The 20234-nt window shown below is 51.4% G+C and overlaps 1 protein-coding gene and 1 pseudogene across 1 annotated transcript; both read right to left on the reverse strand.

Annotated features, from left to right (window-relative positions):
• Positions 1-5987: 5987 nt before the first annotated feature.
• On the reverse strand, positions 5988-7649 carry LOC139394322 (kelch-like protein 38). Its single transcript, XM_071142363.1, has 2 exons — positions 7442-7649; positions 5988-7076 (listed from the first exon to the last, which is right to left on the reverse strand). The coding sequence occupies exons 1-2, from the start codon at positions 7571-7573 to the stop codon at positions 6963-6965; spliced, it is 246 nt and encodes an 81-aa protein (XP_070998464.1). The 5' UTR covers positions 7574-7649; the 3' UTR covers positions 5988-6962.
• Positions 7650-8557: 908 nt separating this feature from the next.
• LOC139394324 (kelch-like protein 38) lies at positions 8558-19844 on the reverse strand (annotated as a pseudogene).
• Positions 19845-20234: the final 390 nt, after the last annotated feature.

A 20234-nucleotide genomic window follows, 5' to 3' on the forward strand; every position in this document is an offset into this window, starting at 1 on the left:
CTTGGGGTATCCAATGGTTGAGCCAATGGCCTTGGAGTATCCAATGGTTGAGCCAATGGCCTTGGAGTATCCAATGGTTGAGCCAATGGCAAGTTGAGGAAATTAGAACAGACTGGGTAACTGGAGTCTCAGTAGAACAGACTGGGTAACTGGAGTCTCAATAGAACAGACTGGGTAACTGGAGTCTCAGTAGAACAGACTGGGTAACTGGAGTCTCAGTAGAACAGACTGGGTAACTGGAGTCTCAGTAGAACAGACTGGGTAACTGGAGTCTCAGTAGAACAGACTGGGTAACTGGAGTCTCAGTAGAACAGACTGGGTAACTGGAGTCTCAGTAGAACAGACTGGGTAACTGGAGTCTCAGTAGAACAGACTGGGTAACAGGAGTCTCAGTAGAACAGACTGGGTAACTGGAGTCTCAGTAGAACAGACTGGGTAACTGGTGTCTCAGTAGAACAGACTGGGTAACTGGAGTCTCAGTAGAACAGACTGGGTAACTGGAGTCTCAGTAGAACAGACTGGGTAACTGGAGTCCCAGTAGAACAGACTGGGTAGCTGGAGTCTCAGTAGAACAGACTGGGTAACTGGAGTCTCAGAGCAGGAGTCTCAGTAGAACAGACTGGGTAACTGGAGTCTCAGTAGGACAGACTGTGTAACTGGAGTCTCAGTAGAACAGACTGGGTGCTGGACTCTCAGTAGAACAGACTGGGTAACTGGAGTCTCAGTAGAACAGACTGGGTAACTGGAGTCTCAGTAGAACAGACTGGGTAACTGGAGTCTCAGTAGAACAGACTGGGTAACTGGAGTCTCAGTAGAACAGACTGGGTAACTGGAGTCTCAGTAGAACAGACTGGGTAACTGGAGTCTCAGTAGAACAGACTGGGTAACTGGAGTCTCAGTAGAACAGACTGGGTAACTGGAGTCCCAGTAGAACAGACTGGGTAACTGGAGTCTCAGTAGAACAGACTGGGTAACTGGAGTCTCAGTAGAACAGACTGGGTAACTGGAGTCTCAGTAGGACAGACTGGGTAACTGGAGTCTCAGTAGAACAGACTGGGTAACTGGAGTCTCAGTAGAACAGACTGGGTAACTGGAGTCTCAGTAGAACAGACTGGGTAACTGGAGTCTCAGTAGAACAGACTGGGTAACTGGAGTCCCAGTAGAACAGACTGGGTAACTGGAGTCTCAGTAGAACAGACTGGGTAACTGGAGTCTCAGTAGAACAGACTGGGTAACTAGAGTCTCAGTAGGACAGACTGGGTAACTGGAGTCTCAGTAGGACAGACTGGGTAACTGGAGTCTCAGTAGAACAGACTGGGTAACTGCAGTCCCAGTAGAACAGACTGGGTAACTGGAGTCTCAGTAGAACAGACTGGGTAACTAGAGTCTCAGTAGGACAGACTGGGTAACTGGAGTCTCAGTAGGACAGACTGGGTAACTGGAGTCTCAGTAGAACAGACTGGGTAACTGCAGTCCCAGTAGAACAGACTGGGTAACTTTAGTCTCAGTAGAACAGACTGGGTAACTGGAGTCTCAGTAGAACAGACTGGGTAACTGGAGTCTCAGTAGAACAGACTGGGTAACTGGAGTCTCAGTAGAACAGACTGGGTAACTAGAGCCTCAGAGCAGGTGTCTCAGCCTGGTTGACTGGTCCGGCCTGGATTGTCCTGTTATACACAAAAGGTCACAGGTCACATTCAGACCACAGCCTAGAAACATCAACAACACCAGACGAGACCAGATGAGACCAGATGAGACCAGACGAGACCAGATGAGACCAGACGAGACCAAAGGAGACCAGATGAGACCAGAGGAAACGAGGGGACACCAGACGAGACCAGATGAGACCAGAGGAGACCAGATGAGACCAGACGAGACCAGATGAGACCAGAGGAGACCAGATGAGACCAGACGAGACCAGAGACCAAATGAGACCAGAGGAGACCAGATGAGACCAGAGGAGACCAGATGAGACCAGAGGAGACCAGTTGAGACCAGATGAGACCAGACAAGACCAAAGGATACGAGATGAGACCAGAGGAGACCAGAGGAGACCAGATGAGACCAGACGAGACCAGATGAGACCAGAGGAGACCAGAGGAGACCAGATGAGACCAGACGAGACCAGATGAGACCAGAGGAGACCAGATGAGACCAGATTAGACCAGACGAGACCAAAGGAGACCAGTATGTGATGTGATGTGTTATGATGTGTTGTATTTTGATATGATATGATAAGATATGATGTTTTATGATGTGATGTGAAATGAAGTGTTATGATATTTTGTGCACACACAAATGCACACTTCCAGTCGGATGCACACTCTGAAACGCTAACTATACATTCATAATGTTCTGTTTCTTTGTAACGTTGAGCAACGTGACAGTTGTTCTTCTCCCAAAATACCCCCCCCCCCCCTCCCCCCTCCCCCCTCCCCCTCCCCCCCCCCCCCCCCCTTGCAAAGTTACTCCCGGCACCAGATGCAACCAGAGCAGAGGCTTTCCTAGAGGTCCATGTGGATGACATTTCCCTTGTTGAAACAGGACAACATTACAGAAACACCAGACTGGTGTGGCGGGACCAAACACATCCAAACATCCAATCATAATGGAATAAGACAACACAACATGTGTATATATTATTGACTGGTAATCAGATCAGTTAGTAGAGCACGGCTCTTGCAATGTCAGGATAGTGGGTTGGATTCCCAGGGGCCACACACACGTAAACAAAAGCATATATATCCTGATTGTTTAAAAAATTGATCAAACACTGATGAACAGAACTGTCTGATTCATCTCTCTCTCTCTCTTTCTCTTTCTGTCTCTCTCTTTCTCTCTCTCTGTCTCTGTCTCTCTGTTTCTCTCTCTCCCTCTCTCTCTCTGTTTGTGTTATGGCTGTCAGACAGCACATGACCCTCTCTCTCTCTCTGCTCTCTCTCTCTCTCTCTCTCTCTCTCTCTCTCTCTCTCTCTCTCTCTCTCTCTCCTTCTGTCTCTCTCTCGCTCTCTCTCTGTCTCTCTCTCTCTGCTCTCTCTCTCTCTCTCTCTCTGTCTCTCTCTCTCTGCTCTCTCTCTCTCTCTCTCTATGCTCTCTCTCTCTCTCTCTCTCTGTCTCTCTCTCTCTCTCTCTCTGTCTCTCTCTCTGTCTCTCTCTCCGTCTGTCTGTGTTTGTGTTGTGGCTGTCAGACAGCACCTGACCCTCCCGTCTCTCTCTCTCCTCTCCACCTGTTGTTGTCCCTCTTCAGTTGAATCAGTTTCATCATCTCTCAGGTGGTCTTGTGAAACTGTTCCTCCCTGTGGGCTCCGGGCTGTCACATCTGCCTGTCATGAAGCCAGTGTAGCAGCCGGCAGTCCACACGACTCACGTGGTGTAATGTTTCCCCCTCTCCTGTTTGTTTACTAAAATAACCCCAGATCATCTATACTTTCCAGCACCCCTCCTGCCCCCCTCTCACCCCTCCATCCCTCCATCCTTCACTCGTCTATCCCCACACCCCTCACCCTTTACCGGTTGGCACGGAACAATCTGGTTTTCAAAGAAATGTCAGTTGAGATGCGATAATAACTAATACCTGCGTATGTACTGTACATGAATGGAGGGGTTGTGTAACATTCACCTTATTCCGCCACTCATGACGTTGGGCTGTCACGAGCCTGTCATTTACTCATCATAGACGGTTGGGCTGTCACGAGACTGTCATTTACTCAGCATAGACGGTTGGACTGTCACGAGACTGTCATTTATTCAGCATAGACGTTGGGCTGTCACGAGACTGTCATTTACTCAGCAAAGACGGACGGTGTGGCTGTCACGAGACTGTCATTTACTCAGCATAGACGTTGGGCTGTCACGAGACTGTCATTTACTCAGCATAGACGTTGGGCTGTCACGAGACTGTCATTTACTCAGCATAGACGTTGGGCTGTCACGAGACTGTAATTTACTCAGCATAGACGTTGGGCTGTCACGAGACTGTCATTTACTCAGCATAGACGTTGGGCCGTCACGAGACTGTCATTTACTCAGCATAGACGTTGGGCTGTCACGAGACTGTCATTTACTCACCATAGACGGTTGGGCTGTCACGAGACTGTCATTTACTCAGCATAGATGGTTGGGCTGTCACGAGACTGTAATTTACTCAGCATAGACGTTGGACTGTCACGAGACTGTCATTTACTCAGCATAGACGGTTAGGCTGTCACGAGGCTGCCATTTACTCAGCATAGACGGTTGGGCTGTCACGAGACTGTCATTTACTCAGCATAGATGTTGGGCTGTCACGAGACTGTCATTTATTCAGCATAGACGTTGGGCTGTCACGAGACTGTCATTTACTCAGCAAAGACGGACGGTGTGGCTGTCACGAGACTGTCATTTACTCAGCATAGACGTTGGGCTGTCACGAGACTGTCATTTACTCAGCATAGACGTTGGGCTGTCACGAGACTGTCATTTACTCAGCATAGACGTTGGGCTGTCACGAGACTGTAATTTACTCAGCATAGACGTTGGGCTGTCACGAGACTGTCATTTACTCAGCATAGACGTTGGGCCGTCACGAGACTGTCATTTACTCAGCATAGACGTTGGGCTGTCACGAGACTGTCATTTACTCACCATAGACGTTTGGGCTGTCACGAGACTGTAATTTACTCAGCATAGACGTTGGACTGTCACGAGACTGTCATTTACTCAGCATAGACGGTTAGGCTGTCACGAGACTGTCATTTACTCAGCATAGACGGTTGGGTTGTCACGAGACTGTCACTTACTCAGAATAGACGTTGGGCTGTCAAAAGAGTGTCATTTACTCAGCATAGACGTTGGGCTGTCACGAGACTGTCATTTACTCAGCATAGACGGTTGGGCTGTCACGAGACTGTCATTTACTCAGCATAGACGGTTGGGCTGTCACGAGACTGTCATTTACTCAGCATAGACGGTTGGGCTGTCACGAGACTGTCATTTACTCAGCATAGACGGTTGGGCTGTCACGAGACTGTCATTTACTCAGCATAGATGTTGGGCTGTCACAAGACTGTAATTTACTCAGCATAGACGTTGGGCTGTCACGAGACTGTCATTTACTCAGCATAGACGTTGGGCTGTCACGAGGCTGCCATTTACTCAGCATAGACGGTTGGGCTGTCACGAGACTGTCATTTACTCAGCATAGATGTTGGGCTGTCACGAGACTGTCATTTACTCAGCATAGACGGTTGGGCTGTCACGAGACTGTCATTTACTCAGCACAGAGACAATGAAGTGACTCAGAAAGGAGTGTTGGCAGAGACGGGTTCATGATGTTTCAGAAGTCATCAGTAACGATTATTATAAAATCATTCATGAAACAATGAAGCGAGAGTAAGGTGTTGTATAATCTTAGTCTACTATTACAGGGGATATGATATGCTATGTGTTGTGGAATATGAGATAAATTGTGATGTACTGTAAGGGATTTATTGGGATATTCATTTAAATGTTGAAATGGGAAATACAACATGCTGTCCTCTCCTCCCCTGTCGTAGGAGATGCCTCTTCGTGTCTAGAGAACAGATGGAACCTGAGCAGCCCATCTGTCTCTCATGTAAAGTCAATGACCCCAGTTCAGCTTGTCTCACTGGCCGCGCTGGTCCTCGCAGTGGGACTGAGACCTCACAGTGGGACTGAGACTTCACAGTGGAACTGAGACCCTCACAGTGGGATTGAAACCTCACAGTGGGACTGAGACCTCACAGTGAGACTGAGACTTCACAGTGAGACTGAGACTTCACAGTGGGACTGAGACCTCACAGTGGGACTGAGACTTCACAGTGGGACTGAGACCTCACAGTGTGACTGAGACCTCACAGTGGGACTAAGACCTCACAGTGGGACTGAGACCTCACAGTGGGACTGAGACCTCACATTGAGACTGAGACCTCACAGTGAGACTGAGACCCTCACAGTGTCGGAGTCCTCTATGATGTCATGTCCGTTGATGAAGCTTCCTCCCGTCACGTACAGTTTGTCGTCGAGCACCGTGACGGCGTGATGCATCCTCCTCTGCTTCAGGTTCTCACACTTCGTAAAGCGGTTGGCTTTGGTGTCGTACGCGATCATTCTTCTGGTGTAGCCTGTAAAAAAAGGACGTTAGCGGGGACAGTTAGGGGAAGGAGCTGCTGATGAAGTTGTCTTGACAAAAGACAGAAGAGATATTGAAGATCTCAAAGTCCTAAGTAGACCAAATAAAGTTGTATTTAATTGAAACATTAGATTGTCCTTTTTTCCCCCCTGACTAAAGCAACAGACCCAGTCTTCACCTACCTCCGATAATGTAGATCTTGTCATCGACAGACCCAGTCTTCACCTACCTCCGATAATGTAGATCTTGTCATCGACAGACCCAGTCTTCACCTACCTCCGATAATGTAGATCTTGTCATCGACAGATCCAGCCTTCACCTACCTCCGATAATGTAGATCTTGTCATCGACAGCTCCAGTCTTCACCTACCTCCGATAATGTAGATCTTGTCATCGACAGACCCAGTCTTCACCTACCTCCGATAATGTAGATCTTGTCATCGACAGACCCAGTCTTCACCTACCTCCGATAATGTAGATCTTGTCATCGACAGACCCAGTCTTCACCTACCTCCGATAATGTAGATCTTGTCATCGACAGACCCAGTCTTCACCTACCTCCGATAATGTAGATCTTGTCATCGACAGACCCAGTCTTCACCTACCTCCGATAATGTAGATCTTGTCATCGACAGATCCAGCCTTCACCTACCTCCGATAATGTAGATCTTGTCATCGACAGCTCCAGTCTTCACCTACCTCCGATAATGTAGATCTTGTCATCGACAGACCCAGTCTTCACCTACCTCCGATAATGTAGATCTTGTCATCGACAGACCCAGTCTTCACCTACCTCCGATAATGTAGATCTTGTCATCGACAGACCCAGTCTTCACCTACCTCCGATAATGTAGATCTTGTCATCGATGACTGCTGCTGGTGCAGAAACATTCTTCACTGTCCTGGTCTCCATCATAGACCACATATTCCTGCCAATGTGATACACCTGGAGAAAGAGGAAGGGTTTAGAAGAGTTTAGTGTTTCTGTGCAGATTTGTCCCCCCCAAAAAAAGTTTCAAGAATTAACAGCAAACTCCAAATTTTCAGTAATTAAACACCTCGAGACTTCAAATCTTCAGTAATTTAACACCCCGAGACTTCAAATCTTCAGTAATTCAACACCCAAGACTTCAAGTCTTCAGTAATTAAACACATGAGACTTCAAGTCTTCAGTAATTCAACACCAGAGACTTCAAATTTTCAGTAATTAAACACCCCGAGACTTCAAATCTTCAGTAATTCAACACCCCGAGACTTCAAGACTTCAGGTTCACCACAACAGCAACCTCAACAGAAGGACATTCTGCCTACCTGTATCATCCTGACAGGGTTCTGCATCGCGTCCTCTCCCCCGAACATGTAGATTCTTTGATCGTTAGCGGCAACCGCCGGGTGTAGCACAGCCGTCGGCATGGGAACCATAGCCTCCCATTGGTTGAACATACTATTGTACCTTTGCACCGTGTTGCACACCTGCTTCTCCGGCCCCAGGCCCCCCAGGACGAAGATAAAGTGCAGGTAGGAGACAGACTTTTAAATTTTAAACGAAATTGAAGAAGTTCCACACAACAATTAACTGCCCAGGGCTTCAGTTCCACACAACAATTAACTGCCCGGGGCTTCAGTTCCACACAACAATTAACTGCCCGGGGCTTCAGTTCCACACAACAATTAACTGCCCGGGGCTTCAGTTCCACACAACAATTAACTGCCCAGGGCTTCAGTTCCACACAGCAATTAACTGCCCAGGGCTTCAGTTCCACACAGCAATTAACTGCCCAGGGCTTCAGTTCCACACAACAATTAACTGCCCGGGGCTTCAGTTCCACACAACAATTAACTGCCCAGGGCTTCAGTTCCACACAACAATTAACTGCCCAGGGCTTCAGTTCCACACAACAATTAACTGCCCGGGGCTTCAGTTCCACACAACAATTAACTGCCCAGGGCTTCAGTTCCACACAACAATTAACTGCCCGGGGCTTCAGTTCCACACAACAATTAACTGCCCAGGGCTTCAGTTCCACACAACAATTAACTGCCCGGGGCTTCAGTTCCACACAACAATTAACTGCCTAGGGCTTCAGTTCCACACAACAATTAACTGCCCGGGGCTTCAGTTCCACACAACAATTAACTGCCCAGGGCTTCAGTTCCACACGACAATTACCTGCCCGGGGCTTCAGTTCCACACAACAATTAACTGCCCAGGGCTTCAGTTCCACACAACAATTAACTGCCTAGGGCTTCAGTTCCACACAACAATTAACTGCCTAGGGCTTCAGTTCCACACAACAATTAACTGCCCGGGGCTTCAGTTCCACACGACAATTAACTGCCCAGGGCTTCAGTTCCACACGACAATTAACTGCCCGGGGCTTCAGTTCCACACGACAATTAACTGCCCGGGGCTTCAGTTCCACACAACAATTAACTGCCCAGGGCTTCAGTTCCACACGACAAGTAAAATCTCTAAAAACATCTCATTCGATTTAAGATTCGCTGCTGGAAAAAGTGTCACCCGTTGAGGGAATTTGTGGGACAGGAAATGACATCAGAGATGTTCTTTGCAACATCTGTGTCGGTCAGCGTCACATCCGAGCAGCAACATATGCATAGACAGTATTGTCCTACCATGCAAGAAGGCAATAACTGCTCATTTGGTCCAAAATGAGTTTATGTCATTTTTGCTACATTAAATACATTCTTAATCATGTGGACAAGTATCCTGCCTTGGTTGTATTGTGTTCAGGAGAAAATGGGGGGGTCATGTTAGCCAGTAACTGCATGAAGATACTGTGACACCAAGGTAGATAAAAGGTATTTTTCTCAGTTCCACGCTATGAGCAGTTAATGTCTTTTTGCTTGGTCGGGCAGAGTATCATCTGAAGGGGACACACACATCCACAACACACACTCAGGGAGGCTTGGATTTGTTGGAGACACACACCAGGGACAGAGAACCGTGGTCAAACAGCCTGTACGGCAACGTCCCCTTCGTCGTCCACGCGTCAGTCTTTGGGTCGTAGCACTCGAAGCTGTCGGAGTCCTCTATGATGTCATGTCCGTTGATGAAGCGTCCTCCCGTCACGTACAGTTTGTCGTCGAGCACCGTGACGGCGTGATGCATCCTCCTCTGCTTCAGGTTCTCACACTTCGTAAAGCGGTTGGCTTTGGTGTCGTACGCGATCATTCTTCTGGTGTAGCCTGTAAAAAAAGGACGTTAGCGGGGACAGTTAGGGGAAGGAGCTGCTGATGAAGTTGTCTTGACAAAAGACAGAAGAGATATTGAAGATCTCAAAGTCCTAAGTAGACCAAATAAAGTTGTATTTAATTGAAACATTAGATTGTCCTTTTTTCCCCCCTGACTAAAGCAACAGACCCAGTCTTCACCTACCTCCGATAATGTAGATCTTGTCATCGACAGACCCAGTCTTCACCTACCTCCGATAATGTAGATCTTGTCATCGACAGACCCAGTCTTCACCTACCTCCGATAATGTAGATCTTGTCATCGACAGACCCAGTCTTCACCTACCTCCGATAATGTAGATCTTGTCATCGACAGACCCAGTCTTCACCTACCTCCGATAATGTAGATCTTGTCATCGACAGACCCAGTCTTCACCTACCTCCGATAATGTAGATCTTGTCATCGATGACTGCTGCTGGTGCAGAAACATTCTTCACTGTCCTGGTCTCCATCATAGACCACATATTCCTGCCAATGTGATACACCTGGAGAAAGAGGAAGGGTTTAGAAGAGTTTAGTGTTTCTGTGCAGATTTGTCCCCCCCAAAAAAAGTTTCAAGAATTAACAGCAAACTCCAAATTTTCAGTAATTAAACACCTCGAGACTTCAAATCTTCAGTAATTTAACACCCCGAGACTTCAAATCTTCAGTAATTCAACACCCAAGACTTCAAGTCTTCAGTAATTAAACACATGAGACTTCAAGTCTTCAGTAATTCAACACCAGAGACTTCAAATTTTCAGTAATTAAACACCCCGAGACTTCAAATCTTCAGTAATTCAACACCCCGAGACTTCAAGACTTCAGGTTCACCACAACAGCAACCTCAACAGAAGGACATTCTGCCTACCTGTATCATCCTGACAGGGTTCTGCATCGCGTCCTCTCCCCCGAACATGTAGATTCTTTGATCGTTAGCGGCAACCGCCGGGTGTAGCACAGCCGTCGGCATGGGAACCATAGCCTCCCATTAGTTGAACATACTATTGTACCTTTGCACCGTGTTGCACACCTGCTTCTCCGGCCCCAGGCCCCCCAGGACGAAGATAAAGTGCAGGTAGGAGACAGACTGGTGGGCGAAGCGCGGCTGGATCATGGGCTCAGTCGTCCTCCACTGGTTGGTCTTCAGAGACAACGTATAGACAGTGGTGCTAACCACTCTGTGCTTGGTGTTCATGGTGAGGCCTCCCAGGACATACAGGATACTGTGGATACAGACGTAGGAGGCCTTATAGAGTCGCAAGGGCAGCTTGGCCAGCCACTGCCAGCGCTGAGTCCTCTCGTCGAACAGGAGTGCTTCGCGGGACGTCTGTTCGTTGTTCTTGCGGCCGCCAACTAGAACCAGGGTCTCCCGGCAGGTGAAGCGCCGCGGGGTCACCCACAGGGGCTTGAGGTCCGACCCACACTTAGTGGTGATGGAGAACATGAGGCGTCGGACGGACTCGATGACCTCGATGCACAGGGTGGAGGACTGGACGAGGGGGTCGCTGGCGATGAACTGGAACAGGTAGGTGGGGTGGATGTAGCGCAGACGCACCTTCCTGAAGAGGTCGGAGATGGCGCCGCGCCGGGAGAACGGGTCGTGGTGGATCCACGCCAGTAACGTCTCGAACACCTGTTTAAAAAAAATAAAAAAGCTGTTTTAATTTCAACGCTTAGTTCTTAAACATCCATTGATAGTTTTAACTTTGTTGATGATGCGCTGCTGCTTTTAGTGGCCGTTGTTGTTGATTGGGGTGTTTATTTTTAGTATTACCTTACCTGCTCCTCCTCAGCACAGAGCCAGTCATCCTCCAGGTAACCCATCAGCTCAGGTAAGGAGAGCTCACACAGGTCCTCAGAGGTAGAGACGTCAGAGAAGCTCTGTACTGCCATCTCCCTGGCCTGGAATCAATCAATGAATGAATGAATGCCATTGACGATACACATGGGCTTAGTCCGAAATAGTACCCTTTTCCCTAATTCCTTTTAGTACACTACTTTTGACCAGGGCCCCTAGGCTGTCAAGGGAACTAACTACACCAGGGCTCCTAGGCTGCCAAGTCAACTAACTACACCAGGGCTCCTAGGCTGCCAAGTCAACTAACTACACCAGGGCTCCTAGGCTGCCAGTGAACTAACTACACCAGGCCCACTAGGCTCCCAGTGAACTAACTACACCAGGGCTCCTAGGCTGCCAAGTCAACTAACTACACCAGGGCCCCTAGGCTCCCAGTGAACTAACTACACCAGGGCTCCTAGGCTGCCAAATGAACCAACAATACATACTTCAAACGAAATAAATTCTACTGACCTTCTCCTTCAGGCTGTTGCAGTGTAGTATATTTGCCAGCCGCATCATGCTGAGGCAGTTGTCTGGGCTCAGCTGCTCCTGAAATATATTACATGTAAAAAATGTAAATGTACTTCCCCCAGGGACAAAACACACATTATTAATCCTATTAAAGTTTCATCATCAATGTGAAAGTGTCAGAGTTTAAAGCCAGGAAGCTAATTCATCTGTGGTCACCTGCAGGAAAGAGGAGCAGGCCTCGAACAGCCTGGTGTACTGGAGCATGGAGGAAGCCTGCATAAGGGGCAGTACTGTCTCCATGGTGATGGTTATGACCCCTGTGTAGACGTAGTCGACGATGTCACTCAGGATGCTGGAGGTGATCCCCTTCAACAATAACAATAATAATAACAATAATAACAACAATAATACAATAGCAATAACAATAATAGTAATAATAACAACAATAACAACAACAATAATAATAATAGTAATAACAACAACAATAATAATAACAATAAATAAAATTTAACAAAAATAATAATAACAATAATAATAATAACAACAACAACAACAACAATAATAATAATAATAATAATAATAATAATAAAAACAACAATAACAATAATAATAATAATAATAACAACAACAACACCAATAATAATAATAATAACAACAACAACAACAACAACAATAATAATAATAATAATAATCATAATAATAATAAAAACAACAATAACAATAATAATAATAATAATAATAATAACAACAACAACACCAATAATAATAATAATAATAATAATAATAATAACAATAATAATAATAATAATAATAATAATAATAACAACAACAACACCAATAATAATAATAATAACAACAACAACAACAACAATAATAATAATAATAATCATAATAATAATAAAAACAACAATAACAATAATAATAATAATAATAATAATAACAACAACAACACCAATAATAATAATAATAATAATAATAATAACAATAATAATAATAGGGAGAAAGATTATATTTGATTTGTACAGCGCCTTTCGTTGACAGGCAGAAACCACACAGCCCTTTACATAAAAGCCTTCTCCTGTTTCAGTAGAGTGAGGCAGGACACTAGTCTAGTTTTACAACAGAAACAACAACATTTAGCTTATTTAAAAAAAAGTGAAACAAGCCTACCTTCAGATCCACCTTCTCCTGGTTCGTCTCTCTGAAGTGGTGACAGAACATGGCCGTGAAGTAAGGACTGCTGGAGGCCAGGATGTTACGGTGGCAGGGGATCTCTGTGTTATCTGAACAGAGCAGCACGTCGGTAAGGATCCTGTTCTGTCTCAGACGGTTCAGCTGCAGTAGGAGGTAGGACGACTGTTCCTCGTTCCTGTAGTGGAACACATCTACGTGTGGCTTTGATTGGTCCATTCTGGAAAAGAGAGGACATGGTTTGATTTGGGAGGAAATGGGTTCAATTTTGGTTTTATTTTTTTTGGAAGGGGGGGGGGGGTGGTGAGTGTGTATAGTTTGGACAAGCCAGTGTCATGAAGGAATAGAAAGCATTGGTCTAACATTTGAATGTTTTCTCCATCACACACATATTTCCTGCAGGATCCAAGACTTAGGTGTTTCCCACCTCCGACTGCGACTCCGTCACGATCATAAATACCTAAAAGTGCATTTAAAATGTGTATCTTCAGTAGCACGCCGTTTTCTGCACGAAGAACTCCCAATGCAGATAGCGTGAGGCTCGTGATCAACATTCACATATTATAGTAGTAGTCCTGTCGTAACCCAGCTTGGGGTCTAGCACCACGTCCTCGACTCTACCAGCATTGGGACACAACACATTCACTAGAGCTGTTATCAGCACTCGGTTAGGATGGTCTGATTACCCTGGAGTCAGACACCCTCTCCATTTAGTCTCATGGATCAAGACAGACCAACAATACAACTTGTTATTGTTTAGGATGGTCTGATTACCCTGGAGTCAGACACCCTCCCCATTTAGTCTCATGGATCAAGACAGACCAACAATACAACTTGTTATTGTTTAGGATGGTCTGATTACCCTGGAGTCAGACACCCTCCCCATTTAGTCTCATGGATCAAGACAGACCAACAATACAACTTGTTATTGTTTAGGATGGTCTGATTACCCTGGAGTCAGACACCCTCTCCATTTAGTCTCATGGATCAAGACACACCAACAATACCGCAATTGTTACGTCCGTATCGGAATGAGACCAGAGCTCAGGTGGAAAACAGGCTGCCTAAGTATGATTCCCAATCAAAAGACAATGATAGACAGCTGCCTCTGACAGATGCCCACCCAGACCCTCCCCTATAGGTTTAGGTTTTGCGGCCGGAGACCGCACCTTTGGGGGAGGGGGGGGGGTACTGTCACGCCCTGACCACACCTTTGGGGGAGGGGGTACTGTCACGCCCTGACCACACCTTTGGGGGGGGGGGTACTGTCACGCCCTGACCACACCTTTGGGGGGGGGGGGTACTGTCACGCCCTGACCACACCTTTGGGGGAGGGGGGGGGGGAACTGTCACGCCCTGACCGCACCTTTGGGGGCGGGGTACTGTCACGCCCTGACCGCACCTTTGGGGGGGGGTACTGTCACGCCCTGACCACACCTTTGGGGGAGTGGGTACTGTCACGCCCTGACCGCACCTTTGGGGGGGGGGGTACTGTCACGCCCTGACCTCACCTTTGGGGGGGGGTACTGTCACGCCCTGACCTCACCTTTGGGGGATGGGGTATTGTCACGCCCTGACCACACCATTGGGGGAGGGGGTATTGTCACGCCCTGACCTCACCTTTGGGGGGGGGGTACTGTCGCGCCCTGACCTCACCTTTGGGGGGGGGGGGTACTGTCACGCCCTGACCGCACCTTTGGGGGCGGGGTACTGTCACGCCCTGACCGCTCCTTTGGGGGGGGGGTACTGTCACGCCCTGACCACACCTTTGGGGGAGTGGGTACTGTCACGCCCTGACCGCACCTTTGGGGGGGGGGGGTACTGTCACGCCCTGACCTCACCTTTGGGGGGGGTACTGTCACGCCCTGACCTCACCTTTGGGGGATGGGGTATTGTCACGCCCTGACCTCACCTTTGGGGGTGGGGGTATTGTCACGCCCTGACCTCACCTTTGGGGGGGGGTACTGTCGCGCCCTGACCTCACCTTGGGGGGGGGGGGGGGGGGGGGGGTTACTGTCACGCCCTGACCACACCTTTGGGGGAGGGGGTACTGTCACGCCCTGACCACACCTTTGGGGGGGGGGGGGGGGGTACTGTCACGCCCTGACCGCACCTTTGGGGGCGGGGTACTGTCACGCCCTGACCGCACCTTTGGGGGGGGGGGTACTGTAACGCTCTGACCACACCTTTGGGGGAGGGGGTACTGTCACGCCCTGACCGCACCTTTGGGGGGGGGGTACTGTCACGCCCTGACCTCACCTTTGGGGGGGGGTACTGTCACGCCCTGACCTCACCTTTGGGGGATGGGGTATTGTCACGCCCTGACCTCACCTTTGGGGGAGGGGGTATTGTCACGCCCTGACCTCACCTTTGGGGGGGGGTACTGTCGCGCCCTGACCTCACCTTTGGGGGGGGGGGGTACTGTCACGCCCTGACCTCACCTTTGGGGGGGGGTTACTGTCACGCCCTGACCACACCTTTGGGGAAGGGGGTACTGTCACGCCCTGACCACACCTTTGGAGGGGGGGGGGGGGGGGGGGGGGTACTGTCACGCCCTGACCGCACCATTGGGGGGGGGGTACTGTCACGCCCTGACCACACCTTTGGGGGAGGGGGTACTGTCACGCCCTGAACGCACCTTTGGGGGGGGTACTGTCACGCCCTGACCGCACCTTTGGGGGGGGGGGGGGTACTGTCACACCCTGAACGCACCTTTGGGGGGGGGGTACAGTCACGCCCTGACCGCACCTTTGGGGGGGGGGGGGGTACTGTCACGCCCTGACCGCACCTTTGGGGGGGGGGGGGGGGGGGTACTGTCACGCCCTGACCGCACCTTTGGGGGCGGGGTACTGTCACGCCCTGATCGCACCTTTGGGGGGGGGTACTGTCACGCCCTGACCACACCTTTGGGGGAGGGGGTACTGTCACGCCCTGACCGCACCTTTGGGGGGGGGGGTACTGTCACGCCCTGACCTCACCTTTGAGGGGGGGGTACTGTCACGCCCTGACCTCACCTTTGGGGGATGGGGTATTGTCACGCCCTGACCTCACCTTTGGGGGAGGGGGCATTGTCACCCCCTGACCTCACCTTTGGGGGGGAGGTACTGTCGCGCCCTTACCTCACCTTTGGGGGGGGGGTACTGTCACGCCCTGACCCCACCTTTGGGGGGGGGGGGTACTGTCACGCCCTGACCTCACCTTTGGGGGGGGGGGGGGGGTACTGTCACGCCCTGACCTCACCTTTGGGGTGGGGGGGGTACTGTCACGCCCTGACCACACCTTTGGGGGAGGGGGTACTGTCACGCCCTGACCACACCTTTGGGGGGGGGGGGGGGGTACTGTCACGCCCTGACCACACCTTTGGGGGGGGGGGGGGGGGGGGGGTACTGTCAAGCCCTGACCGCACCTTTGGGGGGGGGGGGGGTACTGTCACGCCCTGACCGCACCTTTGGGGGCGGGGTACTGTCACGCCCTGACCGCACCTTTGGGGGGGGGTACTGTCACGCCCTGACCACACCTTTGGGGGAGTGGGTACAGTCACGCCCTGACCGCACCTTTGAGGGGGGGGGGGGGTACTGTCACGCTCTGACCTCACCTTTGGGGGATGGGGTATTGTCACGCCCTGACCTCACCTTTGGGGGGGGTACTGTCACGCCCTGACCTCACCTTTGGGGGAGGGGGTACTGTCACGCCCTGACCTCACCTTTGGGGGATGGGGTATTGTCACGCCCTGACCTCACCTTTGGAGGGGGGGGGTACTGTCACGCCCTGACCTCACCTTTGGGGGAGGGGGTACTGTCACGCCCTGACCTCACCTTTGGGGGAGGGGGTACTGTCACGCCCTGACCTCACCTTTGGGGGGGGGGGGGGGGGGTACTGTCACGCCCTGACCTCACCTTTGGGGGAGGGGGTACTGTCACGCCCTGACCACACCTTTGGGGGAGGGGGTATTGTCACGCCCTGACCGCACCTTTGGGGGAGGGGGTACTGTCACGCCCTGACAACACCTTTGGGGGAGGGGGTACTGTCACGCCCTGACCTCACCTTCGGGGGAGGGGGTATTGTCACGCCCTGACCTCACCTTTGGGGGGGGGGGGTACTGTCACGCCCTGACCTCACCTTTGTGGGGGGGGGGGGGGGGGGTACTGTCACGCCCTGACTTCACCTTTGGGGGAGGGGGTATTGTCACGCCCTGACCTCACCTTTGGGGGAGGGGGTACTGTCACGCCCTGACCTCACCTTTGGGGGGGGGGGGGGGGGGGGGGGGGGTACTGTCACGCCCTGACCTCACCTTTGGGGGATGGGGTATTGTCACGCCCTGACCTCACCTTTGGGGGGGGGGGTACTGTCACGCCCTGACCTCACCTTTGGGGGGGGGGGTACTGTCACGCCCTGACCTCACCTTTGGGGGGGGGTACTGTCACGCCCTGACCTCACCTTTGGGGGGGGGGGGGGGGGGGGTACTGTCACGCCCTGACCTCACCTTTGGGGGGGGGGTACTGTCATTCCCTGACCTCACCTTTGGTGGAGGAGGGGGTACTGTCACGCCCTGATCTCACCTTCGGGGGAGGGGGTATTGTCACGCCCTGACCTCACCTTTGGGGGAGGGGGTATTGTCACGCCCTGACCTCACCTTTGGGGGAGGGGGTACTGTCACGCCCTGACCTCACCTTTGGGGGGGGGGGTACTGTCACGCCCTGACCTCACCTTTGGGGGATGGGGTATTGTCACGCCCTGACCTCACCTTGGGGGGGGGGGGGGGGGGGTACTGTCACGCCCTGACCTCACCTTTGGGGGGGGGTACTGTCACGCCCTGACCTCACCTTTGGGGGGGGGGGGGGGGGGGGGGGTACTGTCACGCCCTGACCTCACCTTTGGGGGAGGGGGTACTGTCATTCCCTGACCTCACCTTTGGGGGAGGAGGGGGTACTGTCACGCCCTGATCTCACCTTTGGGGGAGGGGGTACTGTCACCCCCTGACCACACCTTTGGGGGAGGGGGGGTATTGTCACGCCCTGACCTCACCTTTGGGGGAGGGGGTATTGTCACGCCCTGACCTCACCTTTGGGGGAGGGGGTATTGTCACGCCCTGACCTCACCTTTTGGGGAGGGGGTATTTTCACGCCCTGACCTCACCTTTGGGGGAGGGGGTACTGTCACGCCCTGACCTCACCTTTGGGGGAGGGGGTATTGTCACGCCCTGACCTCACCTTTGGGGGAGGGGGTATTGTCACGCCCTGACCTCACCTTTGGGGGAGGGGGTATTGTCACGCCCTGACCTCACCTTTGGGGGAGGGGGTATTGTCACGCCCTGACCTCACCTTTGGGGGAGGGGGTACTGTCACGCCCTGACCTCACCTTTGGGGGAGGGGGGGGTACTGTCACGCCCTGACCTCACCTTTGGGGGAGGGGGTACTGTCACGCCCTGACCTCACCTTTGGGGGGGGGGGGGGGTACTGTCACGCCCTGACCTCACCTTTGGGGGAGGGGGTACTGTCACGCCCTGACCTCACCTTTGGGGGAGGGGGTACTGTCACGCCCTGACCTCACCTTTGGGGGGGGGGGGGTACTGTCACGCCCTGACCTCACCTTTGGGGAGGGGGGGTACTGTCACGCCCTGATCTCACCTTTGGGGGAGGGGGGGGTACTGTCACGTCCTGACCTGACCTTTGGGGGGGGTACTGTCACGCCCTGACCTCACCTTTGGGGGGGGGTACTGTCACGCCCTGACCTCACCTTTGGGGGGGGGGGGGTACTGTCACGCCCTGACCTCACCTTTGGGGGAGGGCGGGTACTGTTACGCCCTGACCGCACCTTTGGGGGAGGGGGTATTGTCACGCCCTGACCTCACCTTGGGGGGGGGGGGGGGTACTGTCACGCCCTGACCACACCTTTGGGGGAGGGGGGGTACTGTCACGCCCTGACCGCACCTTTGGGGGAGGGGGGGGTACTGTCACGCCCTGACCACACCTTTGGGGGGGGGGTACTGTCACGCCCTGACCACACCTTTGGGGGGGGGGGGTACTGTCACGCCCTGACCGCACCTTTGGGGGAGGGGGTACTGTCACACCCTGACCGCACCTTTGGGGGAGGGGGGGGTACTGTCACGCCCTGACCGCACCTTTGGGGGAGGGGGGGGGTACTGTCACGCCCTGACCACACCTTTGGGGGAGGGGGGGTACTGTCACGCCCTGACCACACCTTTGGGGGAGGGGGTACTGTCACGCCCTGACCTCACCTTTGGGGGAGGGGGTACTGTCACGTCCTGACCTTAGAGATCCTTTCATGTGTCTGTTTAGAGCACTTTGTTTGTGAGCTTCACGGTTGGTGTTTGTAGTGGTTATTGTTTTTGCTTGGTGTCATTTTGCTTAAAATAAATAAAATGGACGCTCCCACGCTGCACCTTGGTCCTCGTCCTTCAACAGCCCGGGACAATAACATTTATATCCGTTTGATATGAGTGTTTACACACGGGCAAACGTGTCAAGTATCCATGGTAACAATCTCAACCTGACCTATAGCAGAATGTAGGTCAACAAGCGCTCCGGCAAATCAATGAATTAACTGTTTTAAATGAGAATCATTAGCTTGATATAATAGTTACAGTACAGTACATTATTCAAACACAGATTACTACGTTTGATATCAACTTGTCATTGTTTTCTCCTAACCTAAGACATTGAAAGCAGGTTGATTAATCAATCAGCAGCTAGTCAGATTACTACACTGGATCGTTCACCATTCACAGCCAACAGAATGTTAGAATAACTCTGGTTGTTTTTTCATCTGATTTATGGGTAAATGTTGATCATTATCCATGTTACAGTCAGCTACATTCAGCAGGTCAACCTCTACACCTCAGTACGACACACCTTCCTTCCTTCCTTCCTTCCTTACCTTGTCTCAGTCTTCTAATGCGTCTGAGGTAGGTGTCCTTTCACTCAGCTCTGCTATCAGCAACATTCACCCAGTCATCTCTCTCTCTCTCGCCCCCCCCCCTTCTCTCTCTCTCGCTCTCTCTCTCACTCCCCCCCTCTCTCTCTCTCTCTCTCTCTCTCTCTCGCCCCCCCCCCCCCCCTCTCTCTCTCCCCCCCCCCCCCCCCCCCTCTCTCTCTCCTACTGGTGGTTCTCTATAAGTGAAGGAGGGGCTGTTTGTAGAGAAACTGTTCTGTGTTTGTTGTTATGGTCTCTTTCCATGAGGTCTCTGGCTCTGTGTACATTCCTGTTTAAATATAGACCCCACTCTTTAGCAACACCCCAGCAGCCTAGCATGTGACTGCCCTTCACTCTCTCTCCCTCTCTTTCTCTCTCTCTCCCTCTCTTTCTCTCTCTCTCTCTCCCTCTCTTTCTCTCTCTCTCCCCCTCTC

This window comes from Oncorhynchus clarkii, unplaced genomic scaffold, assembly GCF_045791955.1.
Source record: "Oncorhynchus clarkii lewisi isolate Uvic-CL-2024 unplaced genomic scaffold, UVic_Ocla_1.0 unplaced_contig_8524_pilon_pilon, whole genome shotgun sequence".
NCBI lineage: Eukaryota > Metazoa > Chordata > Actinopteri > Salmoniformes > Salmonidae > Oncorhynchus > Oncorhynchus clarkii.